This window comes from Loxodonta africana, chromosome 3, assembly GCF_030014295.1.
Source record: "Loxodonta africana isolate mLoxAfr1 chromosome 3, mLoxAfr1.hap2, whole genome shotgun sequence".
Taxonomy (NCBI): domain Eukaryota; kingdom Metazoa; phylum Chordata; class Mammalia; order Proboscidea; family Elephantidae; genus Loxodonta; species Loxodonta africana.
In genome coordinates this window covers 127994705-128007170 of record NC_087344.1, presented here as the reverse complement: position 1 = coordinate 128007170, position 12466 = coordinate 127994705, and the positions used below count along the sequence as shown (strand labels likewise).

General features: G+C 32.7%; 1 protein-coding gene across 5 annotated transcripts in view; it reads left to right on the top strand.

Moving 5' to 3' along the window:
- TTLL7 (tubulin tyrosine ligase like 7) overlaps positions 1-12224 on the top strand; it is a 190998-nt gene extending 178774 nt beyond the window's left edge. For 3 of the 5 annotated variants that reach the window (XM_064282155.1, XM_023549428.2, XM_023549427.2), the window contains one exon: positions 6266-12224. In XM_064282155.1, coding sequence (XP_064138225.1) covers positions 6266-6386 — 121 coding nt within the window. In that variant the 3' untranslated portion in view covers positions 6387-12224. The remainder of the gene's footprint in view (positions 1-6265) is intronic. The other 2 variants (XM_064282156.1, XM_010591161.3) reach the window with 1 other exon arrangement.
- The last annotated feature ends 242 nt before the right edge of the window (positions 12225-12466 follow it).

The following is a 12466-nucleotide window of genomic DNA, read 5'->3' as shown; positions in this document are numbered from 1 at the left end:
CTTCTGATAAATGCCCAGTACAACCCCAGTATTGTGATTATAAACACCTTGGGGTGGGGGTGGGGTGTCAGGAAATATACTCTTCTTTCCTACCCAAGCTCTGAATCATTTGAGAGAAAAATGCAGGACTCAGACAGAGATGATCATCAAAATGTAGCCTCATTACTGATAAATGCTAGACTGGGGGACATGGAGTAAAGGTGAGCCACATGAGTTTCCTAATATTAAACTTCAGAAGTAAACTTACCCATGCAGTCAGCAGCAGAGCTGGACCAACCCAGACCTCCCAGTACCACTACCCTCCGTAAGGTCTAGTTCATTTAGCATTGGCAGAAAAGCAAATAAGAATGCATTATCCCTGGTGGTGCAGTGATTAAGAGCTCAGCTGTTAACCAGAAGTTCGGCAGTTCGAATCTACCAGCTGCTTCTTGGAAATCCCACAAGGCAGCTCTACTCTGTCCTATAGGGTCAATATGAGTCGGAATTGACTTGATGGTAACAGGTATCCTTGCAGATAGGCAGATCCAAAAAGGGAAGGGTTCTGAGACATACATACCTGATTCCTTCTTTTAAACTCATAAATCAGGTAATTCACTTCCGGTAGGAGGTCAGAAAGTTTACATAGTGGAAGTTCTTCTGCATGGGAATACAAGGAGGGGAAGGAAAGAAACATTTTCCCCTAACATCCAGCACTAAAACCCAAGTCAAGGTCACATTAATTTAAAACATGGACAAAGTGGCCATATGTTCTTCCCCTTATAGATAAGTAGGGGAACCTATAGCATTTTACTTCATATACAGAAGTCACTTAATTTAATATTTATTAATAGATCTATCAATTTAATTCATGAGGTATACCTCATAGAAACCAGGAGACACATCTTTGGCTAATTTTCTGTAAAATTAAAAGAGAAGAAAATACAGCTACATCAGTCGGGTTTATGGGGCATGTTTATCTTGTCCAAAGATCTATGGACTGTATCTTAAGAGGCTTTAAAGAGTGTATGGCATCTAATAGATGAAAAGAGTAGCCTTCAACCTTGCAGTCTCAGAAAATTTAGTAGGCACACCAGGTGAAAAACCATTTCTCAGAGGTAGGACTCATAATAACTAAGCAAACAAAATTAATATATAAGCCCAAATGGTCAATTAGAAATATATGTATGAATAAAACCCCAGCATACTAGAGTTCTTCGGACCAGCTCAGCCTTTCACTGTAACTAGGGATACGTGGGAAGCTTTGAGATCTCCAACCACTTTTCAGCCTCTGCAGCTCTGTGTTTCTATCTTTCATATACTAAGCTTCCACATGAACTCATTTCACAAAGAATTTCATGACTAAAGTCATTTTTAAAAACTTCAGTGTTAGAACTTCTACTTTTGGTAATAGGGCACTAGGTATTTGGACAAATCCTCTCTCTGATGACAACCTGAAAAACTGGACAAAATACCAAAACATTTGCTTGATGACATCAGAGTTAAAAATGTACTTGTTAGTGAGTACTTGTTGGTGCCGAGTGGTGTTATTGACAGCTTCATGGGCCTAGGGGAAAAAGTCGGAGTCCACGGCCTGCCAAGACATGGGCCTTGGTAAACACCCCAGATTCCTAGGAGAAACAATGTTCCAGATGTTTTGCAAAGCAAAAGTTGATAGAACTATAAGAAAAATAGAGAAAAAAGATATTTTAATGTACATTTTTCAGAAAAAGTATCAGTAAAGATACAGAAAAATTTTAACAATTTGATTAATAGACTTCATTGTCTTATATAGAAATGACTCCAAGAACTTCAGAATACTGTACACCAAGCCCAGTAGGAACTTTCACAGAAATCAAATAGTGGACTAATAAAACAAACAAACAAAAAAATCTCAGATTGGAATCTTGTATTTTTTCTGACCATAATGCCAGGAAGCTAGAAAACAATAATAAAATTTAACCAAAAAATCCATACTTTGGAAAATTAAGAAATACACTTTTAAAAAGCCCGTAAGTCAAAGAAGAAAGCGTAATGGACGTAAGAAAATATTTTGAGCTGAATGATAACAAAAATGTTATAAATAAAAACTTGTAAATCAATATTGTAAGGATAATTATAGGCTTAAATTAATATATCAGGAAGGAGGAAAAGTAAAAATTAAATAAGTAACCATCTTGAAAAGTGAGAAAGTGACAATAAAATAAAACCAAAGAAAACAGAAAAAAGAAATAACAGTGAGAGCAGAAATTAATGACATAAATAATACAAATAATACAAATCAACACAGCCAAAAGTGGGTTTTTGAAAAGACTAACAAAACTGATTACAACTGTCAGACTGATCATGAACATAAAAGAAAATGCACAAATAATTAATATCAAGAACAAAAAGGGAAACGTTACTACAGATCAATTTAACAATACAACAATTGTTAAACTGTTGATAATAGAATATTATGAACAATTTCATGTTGATAAATTTCATGATTTAGATGAAGTTAACAAATGTCTATAAAAACACGTAGTGACAAGAAGAAATAAAAAGTCCTAAATAGTCATAACAATTGAAAAAATTGAGCCAATAATTAAAAGCCTCCCTCCTCCCTCCTCCCTGAAAGAAAACTCCAGGTTCACATGACTTCACCAGCCAATTCTAACAATTGTATATAAACCAATTCAGAGAATAGAAAAGGAAGGAACCACTCTGCAACTTGTTTTTTTTGAGGCCATGATCACTTTGATACCAACCCTGACCAGCACATTATGGCAAAGAAAAATGAGAGCTCAATCTCACTCCTAAACATAGATACAAAAACCCTAAACAAAGTATTAGAGAAAGAAGATACAGAAAAGTTGTTACATGATAGACCAACCAGTTCTACACCAATCGAGAATTAGAAAAATGCATGTTTTACGTCTATGTGATGGATGGACGAAGATGTGTATACCCAGAGTCAGAGATGAGAGGTGAGGGTATGTGTGTGAAGAGAATGGAGATAGGATAGTCTGAGGTATTTCTCCCTGACACGTTAGCTATGAGTTAGCTATTTTTGCATATCAAGAGCAAGCTAGGATAAAAATAAAACTGTAAACTTCTCACATTTTTTGGTGCTTTACACAAACTGTTTAGATACAGTCTATGAATTCAGTTCCTAGAGAAATCCTTTCTGCTAAAAAAATCAAATTGTATTTAACTTTATTGCAAAGAATATTTCAAAAATAATCTTTGATGTTTAGCTAGTGTGGTTCCTCCCAAGAGATATTAATGGAGATATTAAGGCAAATAATCCATTGTGCTTACCTGTAATGCTTTAAAATATCCCACAGCCCTTGCTTTAAGGAAGAAAGGTCTTTCTTTCAGTGTGATTTCAGATGCTTTTTTTAGTTCATACTGAACCTCTTTTTCTTTTTAAATCTTAAAAGAAGTTTCAATTTAGCCTTTGCTGCTTCTATTAAAAAGTTTAGGTTTGTAGAATCTATAATAGTTTTCTACTTTCTACGTTATTTTCTACTTTATATTTCTGAAAAAAAATGTAATACTTGTATCCTTTACTTTTAAAATTGGGATTTATATACAGCAGCAATAATATAGTCTAGTGGTTAGGACTACTGACTCTGGAGCTAGTGTGCATGAATTTGAATCCTGGCTCTGCCACTTACTAGCTATGTGACCATATGGGCAAGTTATTTGACCCCTGTATTCCTCAGTTTAAGGAGCCTTGGTGATGCAGTGGTGAAGTGCTTGGCTGCTCACTGAAAGGTCAGTGGTTTGAACCTACTCAGTGGCTCCATGAGAGAAAAGAGCTGTCAAACTGCTACTGTAAAGACTGCAGCCTAGGAAACCCTATGGGGCAGTTCTACTCTTATCACATGGGTTTGTTATTATTAGTTGGAATCGACTTGACAGTACACAACACATTCCTCAGTTTTTTCATCTGTAAAATGGAGCTAACAGTAATACCTACTGTATAGAATTGTGAGAACTCAATGAGTTAATACTTGTAAAGAAATCAGAATGTTCTGGGGCACATAAAAAAACACAATTTAAGTATTTGTTAAATAATGTAGAATATGTTAGCTATGGTCCTGGACTTTGTGCTTTTATTCTTTCATCTGTCAGATGGGGATCTTTAACTCAGAGAATATGTGAATGTTATTGTAATGACAATAGCGATTATTGCTTGGAAATTCCTTGAACGAAAGTTGGTAGAAATTATTATGTATTATGATAATTGTCAGTATAATCATAATGCATTTTCCACAGAAGGTAGAGGAACTTGCAACTAATACAAAATAATGGGTTTTGATCAAACACATCATTTTCTTTTGTACCTTAGCCCTAGATAGGATGGGTAGCCTTTTCATGGCAGAAGAAATCAGATTAATCATCATGACTACATCAGCTTTTGACATAATAATTAATCCATATAAATTACCCAAGTCATATTAAGAAAATAATTTATAAAATCTGTGATGTGAGAAATCAGTTGTTTCATTATTCATCACCCATTATGCAGTTTTGATTTAACTTACTTTGTTGTATATTATTTTACTGCTCTATTAACTTAATGATTTGAATGATTATTTATAGTTTGTGATATTAAAAATAGATTTAAAGGATATTATAAGATAATTCATGATGAAATGATATTATGGGTATTATGGAAAATCTGCCATTTTAATCTGACTGCCATATGCAATTTGATTATAAGGACTTATTATGCTTTCTATAACATTCACATAGCAACAATAAATGTAATTTTCCCATGGTTTATGAGTCGGAATTGACTCGATGGCAACAGGTTTAGTCTGGTGATTTTTTATAGAGATATAAAACCCATTCCGCTGCTGTTGAGTTGATTCCGACTCATAGCGACCCTTAGGACAGAGTAGAACTGCCCCATACGGTTTCCAAGGAGCGCCTGGTAGGTCTGAACCACTGACCTTTTGGTTAGCAGCTGTAGCTCTTAGCCACTATGCTACCAGTATAGTAGTCATCAATATAGAGGTATAGTAGTCATCAATACTATTTAGTATAGAACAAGTAACTTGTATAGGACAGTGCCCTTGGCCTTCAATTTCTTTGTATATCTGTGGAAGTGTAATACTGATGCTGGAGAATTCTAATTAAAAGTGAAGAAAATAAAATAAAAGATTTGATGCTCTACCATTGTTTATTTTTCCAAGACAACTGCTAATCATAAATCCTTTTTTGTTTCTACTTATGTTCTTGGAAATTCCTCGTAAGTATCTTTGACCTAACTTTGTATCATGTCGTTATCATTACTGGAGCTAACACTTTTAATGGTAATATTTATTTGCATTTGCTCATGAGGGTTTCCTTAACCATTTCTCTCTGGACATATAGATTGAACTGAGCTAATGTTACTTAAGACTTTTCCATAGGAAAACGGATTGATTATACAGGCCCACAACTTCTTGTGTACAACTCCTAATTCCCAAATTCTGAAAATGTAAAAAAATAAAATAAAAAAGTAACAGCATTTATTAGCAAATGTGATCTGAATTGACATGAAGTTATTTATAGTCTATCCTGGTTGGTGTGAATATTCATACATTTTGCTGTAGAAATATTAATGACTTGTTTACAGGATGCTGCCCTGAGATCCTAATGGGGGTGTTACATAATATATACTGTATGCAGTATATTATCTTTTTAAAATCTGGAAAAATCAGTTGGCAGCAAGGGTTATCTGCAGTCTGTAAGCATGTTTGTTGCTTATGGTGATGTGAAATCATAACCACCATGTGAACTAAGAATATAAAATTTATAATCCAGTTATGAATCTTCAACTTTTTCTTTTACATTACTTACAATCATAATACATCAATGAAATATTATTGAATTATAATCAGTGATTCCAACATCCCTGAAACAAATTACTCTTATTATGGGTAGCCAAATTCTCATATCACATGTTTTTAAGAAACATTGGCTGGCTCCACAAATTATTTACAGGTATTAATGATGAATTTCAAATTATCATCAGCCACATAAAGTTGCATAGATTTGAGTTTAATGGCTCTTTTTGGGATGTCTCAGGATATTAGTATTAAATGTTTCATATGTATTCAACCCTTTGAGTGAGATTCTATGACCCCACTTCTGGTGGAGGAAAATTTTTACGTGGATTGCATTGTTCTGATAATATCTTTTCTCATGTAGGATATGTAAATTACTAATACCATAACCCTTTCAGTGAGAGATGTTAATGCTAACTTGTTTGTTAAAAGCTTTTTTTTTTTTTTTTTACTGTCATTTTTAGGTATTTATTACCAGGAAGTACACAATTCTTCATGAGAACACCAACCTATAACTGGAAATACACTTCACCTGGAATGACCCGCTCCAATGTTTTGTTTACGCCCCGATATGGGCATTTATGAAACAGAAAAGAAGATCACTATGGGTTATGCATAATGGCAATTCATTTTGTTTTCCAAGTTAAACATGCAAAGAAAGTGACCATTAAGTGCTGTCTTATGTATATATGACATATATATGTGAAAATATATACATACAGGCACTCAAATAACTTATATATTTATTATAATATATGAACAAAGAATTAGCTGAAAACTGAATATAAGATTTAACCTTTCTGGAAATGTAATAAACCATGTTAAAATTGTTTACACAAATACGTGAATGTCTAGAATTTGCTAGGTTTATAATTAATTTCTTCCTACTAGAAATGTTATTTTTGTTGCAGAGTATATAAACACAATTGACCTTGAAGATCCCATTACAGTGTTAAATTATTTTCTAGGTAACATGCCTTTTGACTTAAAGAAACATTAATAGTATAATACCTTATTAATTCACTTATAATGGTAGCCTTTTAAAATGGAAAAAAAAAAAAAGATTTAGAAGCCTGATGTTGCTTGATCATAGGATTATGTATAAAATGGGTTTATTATTTCTATAGCACACTATAAAGTACTATAAAAATCCCAGTCTGATTCTCCAACATCTTTACTCCTCTATGTCAAAATTTAGCTACTTGTAATAATGTACGTTTTCAGTAAGGATCTAGTAACATCATATTATGCTCTAAAATGAAAGACAACCTATTGGGTTAAAAATACAACACAAACTAGATTTTATTTTTACTTTTCATTGGGAGTCATACAAGGAACAAAAATTACGGTAATGACAAATTATTTCTATATGATTTTTGTGTCTCATACCAGCCATTTTTATTTGGAAAGTATATATCTTCAGTGAGTACATATGGTCAAATACAATTTCTTCTGTTCTGCAGAAGACCTAACATTTTAAATTCATCTTGGTGTTACAGGATAATGTTTCACACTTACTGAACAAGTGTCTCAGTTTTGAGGGCAACTCACATTGCAAGGTCTAATACAGTAGTTTCACACTGCACCATAGAAAATAATCTAAATGATTGTGAATAGAAGATTCTGATTACTAGATAGTGCTAGTTATCCGTGTAACCTTGAAGAATTTTTTTAATCAGAGTATCAAGTTTTCTTCGTGACCAAAGTTATTGTATAAGCTTCATATCAGTTTACTTCTTTCTCTTGCTTACAGTATCAAAAATAGTAAGTGAGCTTTCAGTTTTCCATAAAAATACAAACAGGATTTTGATATTGAAATCCTAAGAAAGTACAATTCATTTAAATTTTAGCAGTTCATTTACATTTGTTTCCCCAACAGTTTTACTTTCTCACAGATGCAAATTATTTGCAAAGCTCAGCGATTTTTACCTCTATTTACTACACTGAAAGCAATTTCCAGTAAATCCAAGAAATGGTCCCAAAGCAGAAGAAGAACTTAGAGAAGCAAACTGGTCTGGTTTAATTCACATGCAGGGTAATTGGCAACCCAAAGTTCTAAGTCAGCTGTATTTTGCTTTTAGAGCCATATTTGGAGGCTATGTTAGGCTAAAATAGTTTGTTCACTAAATTATTGCTACCTACTTGATACTTTATGACTACCTATCATCCAGATTCTAGTTGATACTTTTCCTTGCTGAAAGCATCCCAAAGAAGAATTTTCTATTGTCTTTGTGGCAAAGGAGGATAAGGATATCAGGATGAAGAAAATTACAGTTAGCTCTGACTCCCTTTTGTGAATTCTTTAAATATGTTGTAGATTTCTTAGAATAAATAATGTAAAAATTGGGACATTACAAAATCATTCTAAGATTTTGATCAACAAGTAAGGCTTCCAGTGTAATATTTTTATTCATTTTTCTTTAAAATTCATGATTTGGCCATGGATAAGACACAACTTTAAAGTGTCTGGTAGCACTTGGCTGATAACTGAAAGGCTGGTGCTTTGAACTCAACCAAAGACTCCACAGGAAAAAGACCTGGCAGTCTGCTCCTATAAAGATTACAGCCTAGAAAACCATAGAGGTCAGTTCTTCTCTGTCATAGGGGGTCACTGTGAGTTGAAAATTGACTTGAGAGCGCCTAACACCAACAGCGAATATTGATACCAACCCAGTTTGTTGAGCACTCAGTTGCATTAGTTTAAATCACAAGTGGTTACTTATTTTGCCAGAGTGAATACTTTAGGAACCTCTGTCCCTAGTTTTTCATGTTTTATTTACAACAAAAATTAAGAAGGTGCAACATGGGGAGAAATCTCTTTACCCCAAATAATAAACAAAAACAAAACACCTAAGAAACAAGAGTAAATGTATGAAACTACTCAACTAATTGATGACTACTACATTTCATTTTTCTAGCTACTTAAGTCTGGCCTTATTCTAAGTACTAGAATTTTGTTGTCCACATTTGCTTATTTATACTGATCTAGTTTTAGTTTGATATGATGAAGTTGTGACTAAAGGCATGTTCTCATTTACATGTACTATGTGGTATGCCATGGACTGGCTGATGGAGGGCTTATTCCCTAATGACCAACTAAGAAGAGAAGACACAGTAATAAAACATGGAAGTCTCTAGAGGCCATACGTAGGTTTTAGAGGTATAAAATATTTCTTCTTATTATAAATATTTTATTCATAGGGTTAAAATGTATCAGGACAAGAGATAGTACGGGTCTGACTCTTTCCTTTAGGAGAGAAAATAGCTTTATCTGAAAAATTCCAGAAGCTACTCATTCTTACCAGGGTCTTTTAATAAGGGAATTTGGTTTACTTACTATGAAAGCATGTTTTCAGTTTGTTATAGAAAAGAATTTTTTCTGTAAATCTAGGTTGGAATGCTTTTCAGAACTGTATAACATTAGAATGATTTCCAGAATCATATAAGAAGCAAGCTTTTTATTTTAAATCATCACCTAAGGACATAGTATGAGACTGCAAATTAGTTTTCGCTTTAATCTAATACCCAGGATTGTAGATTAGTTAACAATTGCTTTATGTAATTTGTTGAAGGAACTACTGTGATTCATATTTTGACTACTATTACTAGCATCAAATTGCACTTCACTTACCTTGAATATATAGAAATGAGGTAATAAAGGGATTGAATATGGACATGGCAATGAAGACTTCTGCCTATAACATAGCTGAATAGCCATAGTACTCTGTTATATATAAGACACAAAGATCTACACAAACTTTTTCATATGTCTAAATTAGGTTTAAATACACAGTTTCCACCAGTTCCTCTTACCTAAAACTACAACCAAACCAAACTAAACCAACAAAATAATCAGCCTTTTTTTTTCTTTTTATCTAATACTTACACACAACTAGATCATAGTGGATTCTGTCAAAGGATTTCATTGTAATTCTTTATAATTTGAAAAGTATAAGTGTTATCTGACTTGAAACTTCACATGTTTTAATGTAAATTAATCCAAATTATTTCTTCTTTAGCATGTCAAAGTCATTCCATTTAGACATACTCTTTGAATCTAAGCATACACATTACTTGACCTTTTCAAAATACCAAAAAATTGATAGTTGCATCAACTCCATTATTTCTAGTTTTCTATAAAGTGTTGCTTCATTCTTAAATGTATGTTCTTTTAAAATAATAGCAAATACCTCAAGAATGACAGAAAATAATTTCCTTTTCTGTTATGTAATGCTAATATATATTTTGAGCCTTAGTTGACTTGGTTCTGAGGATTAAACAATAAAAAGTGCAACTATAAAATTAGTTGTGTTCCTGTGAGACCTGATGATACAATTTTTTAAATTTACTTTTCTCTTTAAATTTAAAAACTCAAGTTTTTAAGGGCTGTGTTCATTATCTAAATATTTTGAGCTGGTAATTGACTTATGAAGAAATAAAAAATTTATTAATATATTAATGATCAAAATTTTATTTTTTATCCTGCTCTGTCTTTTTTTTTTTTTAATTCTTAAGTTCCCTTTGGAGTTTTGATCTTTGCATGGACAAAGCCAAGAAAAGAGAAATCTTGTCTTTTAAACATTGGTTTTCCTTTCCTTTTATCATTTTGTATCTTTGCCTCAGCAACAATAAAACTTAGATAAAACATATCATTGGATCAAGTTCAATTTGTCTGAGATTTTTTTAAGAACCAAGCTCAAGTCTCTGTGACTAAAAAACATTGTCTCAATCCGTAAGAACCAAGATATGTGGCTACAAATAACAGTTTTGCAACCAGAAGTTGATATTTTAAAATTTTTGCATACTTTTAAGATTGCTGCTTTTTTTTGTGTGTGTTTTTTTGCCTCGCCAGAAATGGGTGTGTGGTATATTAGGAAAGGAAGGAAAATTATTCAGGTAACATATTCTGCATTACCTGGGCTATATTAGCTGAGAAAAGTTATGTAAAGCTTTCATTTTATCCCCACCTACTAACTTGAAAGTTATTGGTAAAGACTTCATTCAATACAGTAATATTTTCTAAATTAGTAGGATGGCTTAGCTTATAAAAATAGATAATGCTGATATTTCCTTTCCAAAGGCCGACATTGACGATGGTTGGGCCTGAGACCAGTCGGTCCATACAGTAACGACTGTACATGCTAAAACATTGGAATGTTAATGAATTTTCTGAAGATTCTGGGTTTGAGGATTAGCTTGAAAGCAGTACATTTGCTAACATGACTCATGACTCAGCGTATCGCCATGTGCTTTACTACCTGTATATAAACGCAAATGTTGTTGTAGAAAATATGCTTGCAATGTCAACACAATGTGCAATTAGCATTGCATTGTCACACTCCAGCATGTGATATCTGTATGGTGAAATTATTTTAATTACTCAGATATGTTACTATAATAAAAAATATTTAACACAAGAACGATACAACATGTCATCAAATGGTTATTTCTGTTTATACACACACACGTTGTTTTTAGTAGTAGAAGAGATTGGCTCCCAATTAAGGTTTCAGGGTGATGAGCTATATTTTCACAGTAATTTTCTTTTGCTATTCAGACAGCAATAGCACTATGGGGATAACTTCACCTGCTATTAAAGTCAGGTCGAGTAAACAAAATTTGTGTCAATTCCTCTTTTAGTTAGTTGGAAAGCAGAAGGTTCTAAAATTTACGAATGACACTTTTATGCCTTTCTTGCATCATGGATTAAAACAACAGTACTACTAATCTGGTTAGAATTATGTTAGCATCTCACATATGAACTTTCATTTTTTTCAGGAACTTAAAATTTTATCATTGTTAAAACAGCATACTAAACTTCAAAAAAAACATATCTTAGTCTTACTGCCATTTATACCCTTATTCTTTAAGATAATTTTATCTAAAGAATTTAGAATTTTTTCCCTTAAAGAAAGGACGCTTGTTGGACAAAAACCTTATTATATGATGAGAACTTTAATGCATGAATGCCTTACCTTTTGGGACTGACAACCAAATGGTATAAATGTTGACTCTTAAAATTGTATTAAAAAAAATTATTTGTTTTACAATGTGAAAAGTTTCCATAAAAGCCTTCAAGGTTGAATTTTATTTTTTTCAGTGAAAGATAAAGATGAGGCAAACGTGGGTAGTTTGGTATCTTTCTATTTTATCAAATAATTTGTAATATGTATATATTTTTTCATTTAACTAAATGACTGATAATCATTTTAATTATAAAGTTAATCATCCTGAAAAAAGCAAAAATATTTCAAGAGTTAGAAAACTTCATATAGTGCCTGAAAACAAAGTGAACATTCAGTGCTTTTGTAGAGAGTAGGAGAGTAGATCTTCACACTATTTGGAGAGAGTTTTCTCTTAATGATTGATTACTCACGGTGCACGTATAGAGCATGGCAGCAACAGTGCCCGTTGCCATGGTCAGGTAAGTTTAGGAAACATTGGATGTAAAAATCAGAGTGTGTTTCTCAACTTTCAGGACCTCTCAACATCTTTATTATCCAACATGCATTGAGAGTCTCCAATTCATTTACTAATAAATTAACCAAGGTATTAATTTAATCATCTATTTTTCAATATATAATGGCAATGTAATTATGAACACTGCCAATTTAGTGTTGCACCAGGGAATTTACTTGCACTTGTCACTTGAGAATTTGATCATT